At 47.4% G+C, this 17975-nt stretch overlaps 1 protein-coding gene across 3 annotated transcripts in view; it reads right to left on the bottom strand.

The window, feature by feature from the left end:
* Window positions 1–2307: 2307 nt before the first annotated feature.
* The window catches only part of LOC144340856 (uncharacterized), a 33335-nt gene continuing 17667 nt past the window's right edge, over window positions 2308–17975 (bottom strand). For 2 of the 3 annotated variants that reach the window (XR_013417332.1, XM_078002368.1), the window contains one exon: window positions 2308–8438. Coding sequence is in view for 1 of the 3 variants with exons in the window: in XM_078002368.1 (XP_077858494.1) it covers window positions 8293–8438 (146 nt within the window). In the remaining 2 variants the exon portion in view is untranslated. Of the gene's footprint in view, window positions 8439–13701; window positions 14897–17975 lie in introns of those variants that run through there. The other variant, XR_013417333.1, reaches the window with a different exon arrangement.

Genomic DNA, 17975 nt, shown 5'->3' with positions numbered 1-17975 from the left:
TAACTTGTTTTGATCCTACAAGCTCTTACAGGCTTAAAGGAACATGCCTTGAATCTCATATGAGGGTCAGAACTTTGGACATGGGACTTTGGATCTGATGCTGAAACGAGTTAAGACTGGGGAACTCTTGAGGAAGGATGATGGTTTTGCAATGTGAGAAGGACCTGAGATTTGGGGGCCAGGGGGGGAATGATATTGTTTGGATGTTTGTCCTCTCCAAATGTCATGCTGAAATGTAATCCCCAATGTTAGAGGCAGGGCCTGGTGGGAGGTGCATGGGTGACTGGCGCAGATCCCTCATGAATGACTTGATACTGTCCTTGAGGTAACGAGTGAGTTCTCACTCTGTGAGTTCACACAAAATCTACTTGTTTAGAAGAGTCTGGAATTTCTTCCTTTCTCTCTAGCTCCTGCCCTTGCCATGTGGCATGCCAGTCCTCCTTCACATTCTGCCATGATTGAAGCTTTGTGGGGCCCTCACCAGAAGCAGATGCCAGCACCATGCTTCCTGTACAGTCTGCAGAACCGTGAGCCAAATAGACCTCTTTTCTTTAGAAATTACTCAGCCTCAGGTGTTTCTTTACAGCAGCACAAATGGACCAACATTGTGTGTGTTTGTGTGTGTATGTGTGGTGTGACTGTATTTATGTGTGTCTGTGTGTATATATGTGTGTCTGGTGTGTATGTATGTGTGTGCATATATGTGTGTAGTATGTGTATGTGTGTGATGTGTGTATGTGTGTGCATATGTGTATGTATGTGTCTATGTGTGTATATGTGTTTTGTGTGTGTATGCATATGTATATGTGTGTGTATCTGTGTATGTATCTGTGTCTGGTGTGTGTACGTGTGTATGTGTGTGGTGTATATATGTGTGTAGACGTGTGTGTATGTGTGTGCATGTGTGTCTATATGTGTGTTGTGTGTATGTGTGTTTTGTGTGTGATGTGTGTATGTGTGTGGTATGTGTGTATATGTGTGGTGTGCATGTACATGTGTGTGCACGTGTGTGTAAGTGTGGTGTGTATATGTGTGTATGTGTGTGTATATGTGTGTATGTGTGTGTATATGTGTGGTGTGTGTGTGAGAAAGAGAGAGGGACTGAGAGGCTGGCAGAGATGATATCCTGGCTCCCTTCGTGGCCTTCTCTGACAGTAGCCCACTGAGGGTGCTGAGGTGCCTCATTACAGCCTCATGAGAGTAGAGGCCTAGGCTCCCCACCTGCCTCTGCTAGCCTGGGTTTGGGTGCGCTCATGGGGTTTTGGCTGGCCTAGAGTGATTACTGTCTACAAGTTTTTCATCTTGTTTTGCTACCCCTTCCCTGGTCTTCTGGCTAGAGAGAGGAGGCTTTTATTGGGGCTTTTCTGGTCGGTGCCCACTGATATTTCCAGGTTACCAGCTTCTTCAGCCCCAAGTCTGCAATATATGGGGCAAAAAGTGAGCCCAGGAATTTACCACTGTGTGACTCCTTGAGTCCTGCGGTTCCTAGCCAATCTGCCACCTTCTGTTCACCTTTCAGAGTTTTCTTATGTTTGTTTCATACAGAATGTCTACAGTTTTTAGCTGTACATAGTGGGAGGAATATGGAATTTTGTCTAATATATCTTCCCAAAGGAGAAGACTTATCAATAACTTGTTAAGAGTGTGAAGACTGGCAGGGGACGGTGGCTCACGCCTGTAATCCCAGCACTTTGGGAGGCCGAGGTGGGCAGATCACAAGGTCAGGAGATCGAGACCATCCTGGCTAACACGGTGAAACCCCATCTCCACTAAAAAAAATTAGCCAGGAGTGGTGGCGGGTGCCTGTAGTCCCAGCTACTCAGGAGGCTGAGGCAGGAGAATGGCATGAACCCGGGAGGCAGAGCTGGCAGTGAGCCCAGATCGCGCCACTGCACTCCAGCCTGGGCGACAGAGCAAGACTCCGTCAAAAAAAAAGAAAAAAAAGAGTGTGAAGACTTTAGCTGGGCATGGTGGCATGCATCTGTAGTCCCAGCTACACAGGGGGCTCAGGCGGGAAGATTTTTGAGCTCAGGAGTTCCCGGCTGCAGTCAGCTGTGATCACATTGCTGCACTCCAGCCTGTCTCTTAAAAAATAAAAGGGTGAAGAGTCTTGAGTTTGAAAACCTCTGCTCTAAAGGATACAAGGTGCAGTCAGTCACAAATTCTTGCTCTTGGGTTTGTAATCTTGCTGTGAATGTGACATATTAGAATTGTTTAACATTTAGCTCTTTATGTTAAACTGTATATATTTTTAGATAAAATAAGTTGTATCCAATTATAACAATCTCTCTCTTTCTGGTTACATTATTTTATAGGCTTGCATTTCTGTTTTCCACCCAGCATACCACACTGCATCACACCACCCTGTAATGACAGGATTAGCAACAATTCGTGTTTGCATAGCCTGTGACACTTTACAAAGTGCTCCCATGTACATTATGATATTTGATCTTTACCACAGCCATATAAGGTCAGCAGAACAAGTATCATGATTACCAGGGCTGACATTCTCCTGGCACACACCAGTACATTTGTACTGGCTGCTAAAATCACAAGATGCTTCTGTAAAAGCTGCTACCCTGAGCCCCAGGCACCCCCTGCCACTCTGTACTGCCATCTCCTCATGACACTGCAGCTAGAAGGTTAATACAAGGCCAGTGTCATATCCTACTGAGTGGTGCCCATGCTGCTACTGTTGGTCACATGTTTGTACTCTCACCTCTTAGCCTTCTGCTCATGAGACACTGAGGCTTCAAGAATAAGTGACCTGCTCATGGTCTCCTATCAGACTTTTCAGGAATCAAAGGCCCTCATCTTTTAAATTACACTTTAATTTTTTGAGACAGGCTCTCACTCCGTCACCCAGGCTAGAGTGTAGTGGCACAATTATAGCTCACTGCAGCGTTGACCTCCTGGGCTCAAGTCATCCTCCCACCTCAGCCTCCCCAGCGTGTGCCACCACACCTGGCTAATTTTTGTAATTTTGTAGAGATGAGATTTTGCCTTGTTCCCCAGTCTGGCCTCGAACTCCTGGGTTCAGGAGATCCTCCTGCCTTGGCCCCTCAAAGTGCTAGGATTACAGGCATGAGCCATCTTGCCTGGCCCCGTGATCTTTTCCTGAACCAAGGAGTAGAATGACAGTGGGGTTGCAGCCCCTCCAAGCCTCCACCTCTGTTCATTTTGCCTGCCTCTGTGCCTTGGCATCTGCTGTTCCCCCAAATGACCTGGAGCACCCACCCATGTTGCCTTCCTCTGGCACCTGAGCCCATGCCACTCTTCCCCCTCTAAACTTCGCTTCGGAACACCTCACTGAGTACTGCATGCATCAGCTTTACTTAGGAGGTGGACTGGGGAGGGAGCTCCATAATGAATCACACGTGTAAGTTTTCTATTTTCCCCCAAAGATCATATGCTTCTTGAGGAGAAGGACCATGTCTTAAAATCCCAAATTATGCCAATGTGATGCTGTAATGGGTTCTTCAAAAGCCATGAAAAATACTCACTGGTGGCAGGTTATCAATGCAGAGAACAGGATGTCTCGGGTAGGAAGATGCAATCACACAACAGTTTCTGCTCTCTTTTTTCTCTTGTTGGTTTTCCACCCACATAAAGTTTCATACACATGTACACACTCGTGAAACAAGATCTGCATGACTCCAAATTTATTACTCCAGTGCCCTTGAACATTTAAGGAAAGGCTTTCATTTGACAGTTACATGATTGGTGTGTGCTCATTCCTCATACAATTTCTTTGAGTATAAATATTTTAAAAAGAATAAAGATGAATGGCATAACTCTGACAAGTTAATGGGAAAGGGAGTTTCTAAGTGGAGCCCTTCCCTCTGACTGAGAGTATCTGGTTGGAAAGTCACTGGGAGAATAAACCACCTGGCTGCACAGGGTCAAAGGCTGCCACGTCCATCAAGGGCTCTCCCGGGACAACAGAATCATCTTCAGAAAACATCACATGAAATCCTCTCCCTCTATGGTGGCAGACGGTGTGGGATGACCCTGATGAGATGAGATGGTTTCTAATTTCTGAGACCTGACAGCCTGAGATAACGCGGACCACAGCCGCGGCCGGGAAGATCTGTGGGGACATGCTCCAGATGGAAGAATGTGTCTGGGCCTGAGGCAGCTGCACACAGAAACTGGGGATCTTCAGGGGGGTCCCCCGAGCTCACTGCTACTCCGGAGCCTCTTTCTATTCTGCAGCAGGGGCTTCTCTTTTAAGAGTCTTTGGAGGAAGAAACCATTTCCATACTACTTGATTCGGAAGCTACCTGTTCGTGGCTGGTGATGCACCTTGACCTGCAGTTTGCTTCTCTTGAGAAAGACACTGTGAGAACATGGAGCAGGAAGTGGGAGGATTAAAAATGACAAAGACGGGAGAAAGGGGGAAGAGGAGGCTGTGAGAAAAGGAAGTGAACAAGAGTTGCCCAGCCAGCACTGAGGAGTCCTGGGCCTGCGGGGACATGCAGGCACCTGGAGGTGCAGACAGGATGGCTCAGGGTGCTCCGTGGGCCCAGCACCTACAGGTTTGCTTTTCTAGGACTGGAGGCAAGAAAACAACCTGAAGCATAAAACTTGCTGTCCCTTTGCTGATGTCAGAGTGGAGAAGTTGTAGGTGTGAGCAGATGTGCTCTGTGGGGGGCAGAGACAAGAGCTGCGGGAGTGCCAGCCCTGAGGGGCCCAGGGTCTTCAGGCCATCTCCCATCCACCAAGCCTCGTGGCCGGTGCCTTCTCTGTCTGCATTTCTCTCTCTCTTCCCCTCCCCACCCCACACGCAGAATGCCGTGCCGCGTACTCTCTTTCCTCTGTGCTCCACTCTTGCCTGAAGGTCTCAGGTGAGACACTCCACTAAATTTAAAAACTCATCTCAAAGCCTCTGCCCAGGTAATCTATGTCTTAACAGGCATTTTAAAGACAGGGCCACACCCCTAGCAACACCAGCCCCTGAAGCAGCCAGCAGTGGAACCAGCCTGGGTTTTGTGTCCCTAGACCCCACCCTGAGGTCCTGCACCTGACTCTCCCTCGCACCCTGAGGTCCTGCACCTGACTCTCCCTCGCACCCTGAGGTCCTGCACCTGACTCTCCCTCGCACCCTGAGGTCCTGCACCTGACTCTCCCTCGCACCCTGAGGTCCTGCACCTGACTCTCCCTCGCACCCTGAGGTCCTGCACCTGACTCTCCCTCGCACCCTGAGGTCCTGCACCTGACTCTCCCTCGCACCCTGAGGTCCTGCACCTGACTCTCCCTCGCACCCTGAGGTCCTGCACCTGACTCTCCCTCGCACCCTGAGGTCCTGCACCTGACTCTCCCTCGCACCCTGAGGTCCTGCACCTGACTCTCCCTGGCATGCTCAGGGTTCTGGTGTTTGCTCTTTTCCTGGAGACTTCATTTTTGAGAATTTGCTTTTATGTAACTGTGTTTTTTTGTTTTGTTTGTTTGTTTGAGACGCAGTCTCACTCTGTCACCCAGGCTGGAGTGCAGTGGTGTGATCTCTGCTCACTGCGACCTCTGCCTCCCCGGTTCAAGTGATTCTTGTGCCTCAGCCTTCCAAGTAGCTGGGACTACAGGCATGCACCACCACCCCTGGCTAATTTTTGTATTTTTGGCAGAGACGAGGTTTCTCCATGTTGGCCAGGCTGGCCTGGAACTCCTGACCTCAAGTGATCCGCCTGCCTCAGCCTCCCAAAGTGCTGGGATTACAGGAGTAAGACTTTTACATAACTGTGATTGCGGGTGACTCAATTGTCTAAATAAAAACAAAACAAAACAAAATCTCGTACATTTCTTCCTATTGTCAACATTTTATCCCCCAAGGATCGGTGAGCTCTGAGGAGAGTAGCTTTCCCAGAGATAAATACATCTTTAAGAAAACTGCAGCACTGTGCCTGAATGTGCAATGCCCAGGGGTTGTTTATTTCATGGGAGCCACACCCACTGTCTCGTTATCCAGTGCACCCCACCATTCTGGTGTCCAGGAGGCACCCTGCTACCCTCCACGTAGGGCAAGCACCGCAGCTGCTCGGGGCGTGAGCCATGACAGGCCCAAGTGGGAGAGTTCCCTGGAGTGGGGACCCGCTGTTCTACCTGCCCAGGCGTAGGTGGCTTGGGTGGAAAAACAATGCAGTCTTTCATGGGAGGCAGGTGGCTTTGTTGCGACATAGCATGAGAAGAGGCAGGCCAGACGGTGAGAGGCTGTTCTGGTAATGGAAGGAAATGCATTTCCAGAGGGAAGGAGCCGATCGAGTGCTGTCGATGTGCCCAGCCCTCACGCCGCTTCAGGGCTAAGAGCCAGCAGGGATACTCCGGACCAATGGAACCGTTTGCTAAAATAGTGAAATGCTTTGGTTCTGTGCGGCAAATAGCGGGTTTCCAGAGCCCTCCCACGTCCCAGGCACCTGGACCTATCTCTGAGAGGTCCCTGGACCTTCCCAAGTACAGCTGCTGAGGATTCCTATCAGGGCCCTCCAGGAACTTTGTTCTTCCCTGAGGGGTCAGGCCTGTCAATCTATCACAGGATTTTTAGCAGCACCTCCTTCATAAAACCTCCCCACCCCCGACCCAAATCAGAATTCATTGCTCCTCAAGAAGTCAGATAGCGGGTTGCTTACACACTGGGCCTTCACCACATCCTTTCATGTTATTTCTATGCAGTGTTATTTTCACATCTGTCTCCCTCTTTAGAAAATGCACCGTTCCCAGAGTCCTTGTGCCATTCGCCACAGCACCTAGCACAGACTAAACGCCACGTAAGTATTTGAGAGACTGGTTTGAATTAGGAGTGGCCTGGAGGTAGGAAAGCAGGATGAGAACGAAGCCCCACTGGGACAAGAGATGTATCCGTGTGTGCGCGTGTGCACATGGCAGTGGTGAGCAGGCATTTCTGCCATCTCTGCCCATGTGAATGTAGGGAATGAAGATGAGTGCCGGTTGGAAGTGAGGAAGCCACGAAGCAGAGTAGCTTGCGCTAAGGGTGGCCATACTGCAGCCACGACAGGCCTCCCGGGGCTCTGGCTCTCATCACATCAGGTTCCTCAGCTCTACTCAAACGGAGACTGCCGGCTGGAACTTTAGCTTCTTCTCACTGGGACTCTGAAGGAAAGCGAATCTATGCAGTTATCCCCGAGGCACTTGGCTGGAAAAGACCCCGGAAGGCTTGTAATTCAGCCTTCTCCTTGACAAATGGATAAAACAAAACAACCTAACACTGAGCTGTCTTCCCACGGCCTCCGGATGGTGATGCTGTCCACAGAACAGGGATGCTGCGGAACCTGAGGGGAACGTGTGGGTCTGCCCTGAGGGGGCTTCCCAGAGCCCTGCTCTGGCTCTGCTCTGCCCTGGCGGAGGGGCCTGGGCTGGAGCTCAAATAGGGCAAGGACTGTGGATCCAGATCCAGGTTTTGTGGAGTTCAAATCTTACCAATTTGGGGGGGAGCATTTTTTAAGAGAAAGCATACAAAAATGCAAACAGAAAATCAGGGCTTTGGAAGGAGCCTGCACAAGGAAGGATCCAAATCTTACACTTCATGAGCTTCACAATAAACTAACCTCTGGGGCAACCTAATGAGCGGGGAGGGTGTATTGGTTTCCTGCCTATTAGCTGCTGTGCCACAGTACTGCAAATCGGATGGATTAAAACAGAGGCAATTTATTCTCCCACAGTTCCAGAGGCTACGAGAGGTCAAGGTGCTAGCAGGGCCATGCCGCCTCTGAAAGTCACAGGGGAGTCCTTCCTTGACTCTTCTAGCTTCTGGGGGCTTGCTGGCAGTCTTTGGGGTTTCTAGGCTTGCAGCCTTATCACTCCAGTCTTTCCCTTCGTTCTCCCACTGGGTTCTCCCTGTATGTCTGTGTTCACGTGGCTGCGTACATTAAGGACACCAGTCATCTAGGATTAGGAGCTCCCCCTACTCTAGTATGATTCCATCTAACTGAGCACATCTTCAACAATCCTCTTTCCAAATGAGGTCACATTCTGAGGAATTGGGGTAAGAGCTTCTCTATTTCAACATATCTCTATTTTGGGGATGGGGCACATAATTCAAACCATAACAGGTGCAGGAGGAGAGTGGGGAAGGAGGGGAGTGCGGCAGTAGTGAAGTGGTAGAAGCTGGGGAATCATTCTGGAGTCTTAGGGTTGGGAGGTCACCAGTGGCTGTTCCACTGGGCTCTCTGGGTGAGGGCAGCTTCCACCCCTTCCCGGGGCCACCTGGAGGAAACAGAATCTCAGCAGACACCCTGCCGGCCGGCGCTGCTGCTTCCTCTTCACTTCCACAGCCTCACTGCATCACATTACTGGTCCCAAGGAACCTTGGCGGTTTCCCTTGGAAGCCTTATGCATCCCGGTGAAGGCAGGCCCACGCGTGTGGGTGGAGCACGTGCTGGAGTGAGGTCCACTGAAGCTCTGGTCCCCAGCAATTGAGAGTTCACAGCCTGGGGAAACACCAGGAATGAAGATCTGCCAACAAAACCACATGCCGAAGCGTCTAGAGCCACAGAGCCACGAAGGTCAACTCCCAAATACTCACCACGCTCAGTGAAAGGGCAGATAAACAGGTGCTTAAAGCAGCAGGTAATTTTGGCTGGACTGCATCACTGTTTATGGTTTTCTTTCCTCTAAGAGATTTGCCCTCTTAATTGTGATTTGCTTAATCTCCAAAATGAATTTACGTTCCCTGAGCAGTCTGGAGCACAGGGGCGGGCGCAGCCCAGAATGTTCTGGGTGGCAGGGAGAAGCCAGGTGGGATTAAAAACAGACAGATCATAACAAAGTGGGCGCTCCACACGCGTTCAGTAAACACAGCCGGCCCAGCAAGGTCAACCATGGGTTGGTCTGGTTGCTTCAACATTCTAATTAACTGGATGCCAGAGACGCCATGCCATTTTCAAAGAATCAAGTTCCAATGAAATACACCCAACGTTAAAGTGTTCCAGAACACAGCCCATCCGTGCTGGTTCATCGACACCTCAGAATCCAGCAGGGGCCCAGGGACATCACCTTGAGTGTAAATTACCCTTGGACACAGTGCTGCACTTGTGAGCCATGTCGGGGGCTGGCTACATCTTGCTGGCCCTGTGGTATAACATAGAAGCTGCCTCTTAGTCACACCAGTCGACCATAGGAACAATAGGCTTTCGGGTTGCTTGGATTCTAGATTAAGAAGTAATGTTAAAATGGAGAGTTGATTGCATTTGTATTTGAGGTCATGGAACACAGTGCACTGGTTGACCAGTTGTGTTAAGGGCATGTTTGAGCTTGCCGAGCAGGGAAAGGCAGGCTCTGTGTGACCCAGCCCCACCCCCACCCCCACCCCCACCCACACGCAGGAGAAGAAGAAGGACAGCCTCTCTGCCCCTTGGATGGTGCCATTTAAGGCTCTTCTGTGACTCTTTAGCTGGCTTTTGTGCCACCCTGCTGTGGGCTCATGGGTTTTCACTGAAGAATCGAAACCTCCACCCGCTCTGCCTCTTAGTCCCCCAGATCTTAAGTCTCGCTTCTCTGTGTGGTGACAGTTCTCCTTCTCCCACACTTGTGCTCAGCAGCCGTCTCTCAGAAAGCAGGACTGCCCTTCAGAGTCCACTGCCCACAGCAACCTCCTGACAGTCCTGCTCTCAGCTCCAGCCCCAGGAGGACACACGAAACAGCAGCTCACAGATATGCACAGTCTGCCGCCTTCAAAGCATGAAACAGGTTGTGGCCCATGGGAAAGCTTTTTTTGCAGCTGTCACCAAGCTGGCATGAGATGAGTGCTTGCAGTATGGTGGCTGAAAGCTGTTTAGTGTTGTCTGCTTTGTGTATGTCACCTAACTGTGGCCTTGCATTTATTCTACTTGGTGACTGCCAAAGCACTGCAGACTGGAAACATCTGCTAGATAATTGATATGTGATCAATAGGGACCATGTCTATGTTTGCTCTCATTCTAACCCCCAGGGACTGGCATAGCGCCCCACACAGAGGAGGCCCTAACCAAAGTTTTAGTTAAATGAATGAGAGAGTAAATGAACAAATGACATCAAAATGAGAGGCATGGCGATCAGAACAGAAAAAACCCACATGAACCAAAGAAACTGCTCAAGGCTCCATGAAGGAGTGTGCTCCCGTTTGGCTCTGCATCCCCACCCAAATCTCATCTAGAATTGTAATCTTCACATGTCAAGGGAGGACCTGGTGGGAGGTGATCAGATCATGGGGGCGGTTCCCCCATGGTGTTCTCCTGATAGTGAGTAAGTTCTCATGAGATCTGATGGTTTTAAAAGTGTGGTACCTCCCCGTTACCTCCTACTGCCATGTAAGATGTGTCTTGCTTCCCCTTTGCCTTCCACCATGATTGTAAATTTCCTGAGACCTCTCCAGCCATGTGGGACTGTGAGTCAATTAAACCTCTTTCCTTTATAAAAGACTCAGTCTCAGGTAGTTCTTTACAGCAGTGTGAAAATGGACTAATACAGAGTGAGACCTGGGCTGGGCAGCTGAGACTAGTGGGATTTAACCAAGAAACCAGAGCCATTCCTGTCAAATATCTTCCAGGGAGAAAAAGGCCTGTGCCACAGGGATGTTGGGGGCTCAGTTAACAACCCTTCTTCCCTAGTCTCAGGGTGGTTGTTTCTCCATGGGACCAAGCTAGATCCTGACATGGAAGCTTTAGGAATCCAAGATCATACAGCACAGCCAGCTGGTAGAGGCCAACAAGAGGCGAGGAAGGCAGAGAGACATAATCATCTAGCGGGGGACTCTGTCCCTAAGGTATTGGTAGCTAACCAGTCATCTGTGCCACCAGAATCCAAAAGATGCCTCCACTCCAGACCCCAAAAGCAATAGTGGGTTCAGACAATGAGTGTGAACTCATGTTCTGCTTAGGCAATGGGGCCCTGAGTGACTGTGCTTTACACTCTGGAGGAGAAGGATTAGGGAAAGTCTACATCATCCTCCTCCTTAGTACCCTGGATTCTTAACCACTTGCACTGACAGGTTTTCCACTCGGGCTTCTTGGATTTCCCCTAAGGAAACTTTTCAACAGCACCACCTACTCCCAGTGTCCCATTTTGGTTCTCACACAGGCTCATCCATTCCACACATACTTATCCAGCAAATGCCACGTGCCAGGCTCTCTCCCAGCAACAGGCATGGTGCAAGGCAGGCAGGATCTCTGCCTTCGTATAACTTACAGTCTCCAGCAAGGAACACAGAGAAACAAGGAGGGGGAAGGAAAGAAAGAAGGAGAGAAGGAAGGAAGGAGGGAAGGAAGGAAGGAAGGAAGGAAGGAAGGAAGGAAGGAAGGAATTAATTGCTGGTGTTTGCTGGTATGAAAGGCACAATAAGGAACATCAGCCAGGACAGCATGACAGAGCATATAATAACGTGTGTGGCAACTTTAGATATGGTGGTTGGTAAAAGAAGGTAGCCCTAAAGAACTGACATTTGAACTGAAAGCCATAGGTAAAGAAAGCTTGTGACAAACATCAATAAAGAAAGACAGGGAATAAAGTTTTGAAATTATCCCAATTAGTCACTGAGATGAATTGTTATTAATAAGAACTAACCAAAGTGGCTTAACTAAGTTAGAGGCTTATTTCTCTCACATAAAATAAATACAGAAGTAAGCAGCCCCGAACTAGCATAGAGGCTCTTCAGGGTCTTAGCTCTGTCTAGCCTTCTGTTTCACTCTTTCTAGTACCTGGCTGCAAGCTTTACATTCACATCACGGCTCAGTATAACTGCTAGAGCTCCAGCCATCAGATCTGTATTTTGGGCAGAAAGAAGACAAAGGGTAAGAAGAAATGAGGGCACTGCTCAGTTATGTGTCTTCCTTTGAGGAATTTTCCCTGAAAATTCCATCCAATGAATTCTCATTTACATATCTTTAACCAGAACTTAGTCTCATGGCCACAAAAAGAGGCAAGGAAGGCACAGAGATATAATCTTCTAGCAGTGGACTCTGTCACTAAGATATTGGCGGCTAACTAGTCATCTGTGCCACCAGAGTCCAAAAGATGTCTCCATACCAGACCCCAAGAGCACGAGCTTCCGTTGACAACCCTCATGCGATAGAATTTAAAATAGGCTACTTCCCCACAGGTGGGACTGAGGATCTAAATCAGAACTCAGAGGCGGGCTGCTCCCCCACCCTACAGAGCCCACCCTCAACCTTCTCAAGTTCGTCTCCCTGTATTAACCTCCTTTGGACACATGCTGTTCTTTTCCATGAAGAACAGAGAATGAGTTGGGGTTTTTTTTAAGTGCTCGTAGTAGATTTAAAAGTGACCACTCAAAGATGTCAAGTCCTTATCCCCAGAACTTGTCAATGTTATCTTATTTGAAAAAGGGGTCTGTGCAGATGTGGCTAAATTAGGGATTTTGAGGTAAGATTACCCTGGATTATGCAAGTAGGTCCTAAATGCCCTCACAAGTGTCCCAGTAAGAGAGAAACAAAGAGAATTTTGAGAAAGATACAGAAAAGAAAAGGAGGTAATGTGGCATGGAGGTAGAGATTGGAGTGATACAGCCACAAGCCAGGGAACACCTGGGGCCACCAGAAGCTGTAAGAAATAGGAAACATACCTTTCCCAGAGCCTTCAGTGGGAGCTGGCCCTGCCAGCATCTGGATTTCAGACTTCTGACTTCCAGAATTGTGAGAGAACACATTTCCGTTGTTTTAAGCCACCCAGCTTTTGGTACTGTGCTTTAACAGCTCGAGTAAACTAATGTTGTAGTATGCCAGTCTGGGGAAATACACCAGCCTGGGGAAATACTGAGTTAGAGGACCATCTTCTATTACTGACTGGTGGGTTAAATTTTTCAATTAAAAACAGAATTAAATCACAGAAAAACAGGTAGACAATGGAATATATATCAGATTTGTGAGAATATAATGAAAAAATAAAAGAAACCTCAAAGAAAAAATGTACAAATGTAGACATAAAATTATCAACTTCTATAAGAAAAACAATGAAATGAAAATATTTAAAGCATATGTGACAAGACAATAAAACTAGAGTATATGAAGAATGCACTCAAGTCTGTGAGAAAACAGCTAGATCCTAACATAAAGACAGAAGTATATGAGCAGTTATCACAATGGGAAATTCAGTGAATGAGCACATGACATCATAATAAAAATAGTTGCTTTGTGTGAGACTCCATGGCAGACTCTTCAAAAACACCATCTCAAATCCCTACACAAATCCTGCAAGGCAGATGTTCTCCCCATTCTATAGTTGAGTAAACTGAGGCCCACAAGTATGAACAAGGCCTAGGGAGATGGAATTTGAATCTAAGTCTGAGAAAATAATTATCATTGCAGATAATCATTCATTGATTTATTAAATATTTCCATTCCACTCTGTAGAAATGGGCACTGTGCTAGAATTGAGGATGTTAAGAGTGATAAGATGCCTGTCTTTTCCTTGGAGACCTGAATGTAAGGGAGCAGGTAGAAAAGTGAGCTCTCAAAGACAACAATGATGACTGCTGTGATCAGAACATGAGAGAACCAAAGCCGCACACTTGGAGACGCCCATTCGCATCCAGACTGATTTTCAACAGTAATATCCAACAACAACCCCGGCTTGGGAGAGCAATTCTACAATTCATAGCAGGAGCCACAAAGATACGTATGTCCTTTGACCCAGTCGTTCACTCCTGGAATTTTATCTTAATAAATAATTTAAAAGAAATTTTAAAAATCCTATGACACCACATGTTTATTGTAACATTGAAAAAAATCACAATAAGAAGCTGAGAAGAGGCAAGAGGCATTTTGAGACATCCTAGGACAGAAGCTTGGGCATGTGTGACTGATTGATAAACAGGAGGAAAGGCGGTTCAGCAGGGCTGGTCAAGCTATTCTGTGACCCAATGTCTTGGGGCCCTGATTCCCCTGGACTTGTCCGTTGCTTCTGCCTGAGTCACAGATTTAGCCTGTCCTGATCCCAGCACGTGTCTCTGTGAACAGCCTCAATTCTGGCCTAGTCTGTGCACACAGCCAAGACGGCCAACATGAGGGACATATGTTTTAACAGATTAGAGAAGATAAACATGATGAACTATCATTCAGCCATTTCAAAAGACATAATCAGGAAGGCTCTCTCGAAACATGGAAAAATGTTTCACAGCAGAGACAGCCCAGATGACCATAAGGGGAAGGACTTAATGGATTGCGGTGAATCAACACAATGGAACATTATAGCAGCTATTTTTAAAAAGGTAATTGTGAAGACCATGTAGGGAGGTGGGAAAAATGTTTGCTATTGTAATAAGTAAAAATTGCTGAATACAGAATTATATAGGAACAGGCTGTAAAAGGCTTCTCTACTTCTCAAATCTTCCATCATGTTATATAACTTTTATCATCATAAAAATGGAATGTATACAAATAGAAAGTGACATGCCAAGGTTTCTGAGTTAGGGTGGGGTAAGAGAATGGAAACTGAAATTTTTCCTTAGCATTATCTCAGTATTTTTCAGTAAAATGAACAAAGCATTGAAAAGACAATTCATTTCAAAATTAAGAGAACTCTTCAAAACTAGCAGAGAAGTAAATATGTGTTGAGTGACTTCAAAAATATTGTTGTAGGCTCTGGTGGTAAAGGGTTGAGCAGCCAGACATGGTGCTGAGCTCCTTGCTTTTCTGTCCCCAGCTTCGTGGCTGAAGAGCTGCAAAGACGGCACCCACAGTTCCTCCTGCTCTCCTGCATGCTCTTCCCACCAAGATGTGGAGATGACTTGGCCTCCTCTTACATCTGGGCTGGCTTATAACCTGCCTGGGCCATAGCACATGGTGCAGGTGACACTGTATGACTCTGGGCCTCGGCGTGTGTTTCCTAGAAACACGTGCTTCTGTTTTCACCCTCATGGAAGCCAACTGCCATGTACACAAATCCAGCTGTCCTGCTAGAGAGAGAAACCACATGGAGAGAGAGACTCTGAGGGGAGAGAATTTCACTCGGCCAGCTCCTGGGTGCTCCAGACACCTTGCAGAGGTACCAGACTTGTGAACGGGGCTATCTTGGATCCTCTAGCTCTGGTAGAACCACCCTCGCCAACACTATGTGGAGCAGAGACAAGTCATCTGCATTGAACTGTGCTCTCATTGCTGAACTGTAGGCAAATAAATGCTTGCTGCTATTTGCAGTCACTAAGTTTTGAGATGGTAGCAATAGCTAACTGAAACAGCTCTAATCTGAGTAGACCGAAGGACTCTAGGACCAGCGTTAAGTCTCCCCTGGTTTTACATTTCCTTTCCCACACAGAGCCTGGCACCTTATAAATGTTGGGCGGATGGATTCAGGTGAGAAAGAGGAGGGAAGCAGAACAGGCATAATAATGCCTAACTTTTATTAGGCACATTAAAGCTCCTTTCTATGTATTGACTCAACTAATTCTCACCACGGCATGGTTGAAGAAATATGGTACAGAGAAGATAATCAACTTATTCAAGGAAAGCACAGTGATATCTGGGATTCAAACTCTGGCAGTCTGGGCCGAATGCATACAACTGTTTTGTTATGTTAAATAACATGATGAAGATTAAGTAGTCTAAATACTGGCTCCTAACAGGCATCTTCTCAAAAAAGTATAGAGAGAACCAGGACAGGATAATTATCAGGCGAGGGCCTGTGGCTGGGCTTTGGGAGGGATGTTCTTGGCATGGGGAGCCTGTGCCTGGTTCCACAGGGTAATTCTGCACACACACAAACCCCTGGGCAGGCTGGGCCCCACCATGCACCTGCAGCCTCCAGATTTCTGGAATTCAGTGATTCCCACAGGCTTATCCATGCAGGTGGGTAAGTTAAATAATCACACCGCCCATTAGTTTCCATTTTATATAAATTCTATGCTGGAGAAATGGTGAGTCTTGACAGGCCTGAACCACCCAGTCCAGGGACTGGAAAAGTATAGCCCAGGACCCAAGTCCTGCCCACCACCTGTTTTTATATGACCTACAGCTAATAATATTTTTCACATTTATTAACAGTAAAAATGGAGGGAAAAAAATCAAACAATAATACTATTTTTTGACATGTGAATATATTATATGAAATTCAAATTTTAGTGCCTGATATAGTTTGGATATTTGTCCCCACCGAAATCTCATGTTGAACTGTAGTCCCCAGATGACAGATGTAAAAGGCGGAGCCCGGTGGGAGGTATTTAGGTGTCATGGGAGTGAATCCCTCATGGCTTGGTGCTGTCCTTGCAATAGTGAGTGAGTTCTTGTAAGATCTAGCTGTGTGCATGCATGGCACCTCCCCCGTCCCAACTCTCTAGCTCCTGCCACATGATGTGCCTGTTTCCCCTTTGCTTTCCACCATTTTCAGTTTCCTGAGGCTTCCGCTATGCTTCCTGTACAGCTAACAGAACCATGAGCCAATTAAACCTCTTTAAAAAAAAAAAAATTACCCAGTCTCAGGTATTTCTTACATCAATGGAAGAACAGCCGAATAGAGAAAATTAGTGCCAGGAGTGGAGCATTTCCAAAATGTGGAAATGACTTTGGAACTGGGTGACAGGCAGAGGCTAGAAGAGTTTGGAGGACTCAGAAGATGACAGGAAGATGAGGGAAAGTTTGCAACTTTTTAGAGATCAGTTAAATGGTTCTAACCAAAATGCTGATAGTGATATGGACAATGAAGTCCAGGCTGATGAGAGCTCAGATGAAAATGAGGCAGTTATTGGGAATTGGAGCAAAGGTCACTTGTGTTATGCCTTAGCAAAGAACCCGGTTGCATTGTGCCTCTGCCCTGGGGATCTGTAGAAGTTTGAACTTCAGAATGATGATTCAGGGTATATGGTGGGAGGATTTTCTATGCAGAAAGCATTCAATATATGACCTGGCTGCTTCTAACACCTATGCTAAGGTGCAGGAACAAAGAAATGACTTGAAGTTGGAATTCACATTTAAAAAGGAAGCAGAGAGTAAAAGCTTGGAAAACTTGCAACCTGACCATATAGCAGAGAAAGAAAAAGCATTTTCAGGGGAGGAATTCAAGCAAGTTGTATAGCAACCACTTGCTAGAGAAATTTGTGTAACTAAAAGGGAGCCAAGTGCTAATAGCCAAGACCTTGAAGGTCTTTAAGGCATTTCAGGGATCTTTGTGGCAGCCCATCCCTTCACAGGCCCAGAGTCCGAGGGCGAAAGAATGTTTTTGTGGGCCTGGCCCAAGGCCCTGTTGCCTTGTACTGCCTCGGGACCCTGCTTCCCACATCCTAGCCACTCCAGCTCCAGCGATGGCTCAGAGGGGCCCACATACAACTCAGGCTGCCACTTTGGAGAATGCAAGTCATAAATCTTGGTGGTTTCCATATGATGTTAAGCCTGCGGGCACATAGACTGCAAGAGTGAAGAATGTTTGGCAGCTTCCACCTAGGTTTCAGAGGATGTATGGAAAAGCTTGGGTGCCCAGGCAGAAGCCTGCTGAAGGGGTGGAGCCCCCACAGATGCCCTATACAAGGGCAGCATGGAGGAGAAATGTGGGTTTGGAGCTCCCACACAGAGTTCCCACTGAAGCACTGCCTTGTGGAGCTGTGGGAAGGGAGCTGCTGCCCTCCAGACCACAGAATGGTAGAGTCATCAGCAGCTTGCAATATCAGCATTGAAAAGCCACAGGGGTGGAGCTTCCCAAGGCCTTGGGTGCCTCATTGCACCAGCGTGCCCTGGATGCAGGAAATGAAATTAAATGACTGTTTTGGAGTTTTGAGATTTAATGACTCCCCTGCTGGGTTCTAGACTTGTGTGGGGCCTGTATCCCCTTTCTTTTGTCCAATTTCTCCCTTTGTTTACACCAGTGTAAACATTTGGGTAAAGAACTACTTACTCCCTTTGTTTCTCCCAATGTTTAGCCAATGCTTGTACCCCCACTGTATCTTGGAAGTAAATAACTTGTTTTCATTTTATAGGCTCATAGGTGGAAGGAGATTAGTCTCAGATGAGACTTTGGACTTTTGAGTTAATGCTGGAATAAGTTGAGAT

Source organism: Macaca mulatta, chromosome 5, assembly GCF_049350105.2.
Source record: "Macaca mulatta isolate MMU2019108-1 chromosome 5, T2T-MMU8v2.0, whole genome shotgun sequence".
Classification (NCBI taxonomy): Eukaryota; Metazoa; Chordata; class Mammalia; order Primates; family Cercopithecidae; genus Macaca; species Macaca mulatta.
The sequence above is the reverse complement of the archived record's forward strand: the minus strand, read 5'-3'. Positions and strand labels throughout refer to the sequence as shown.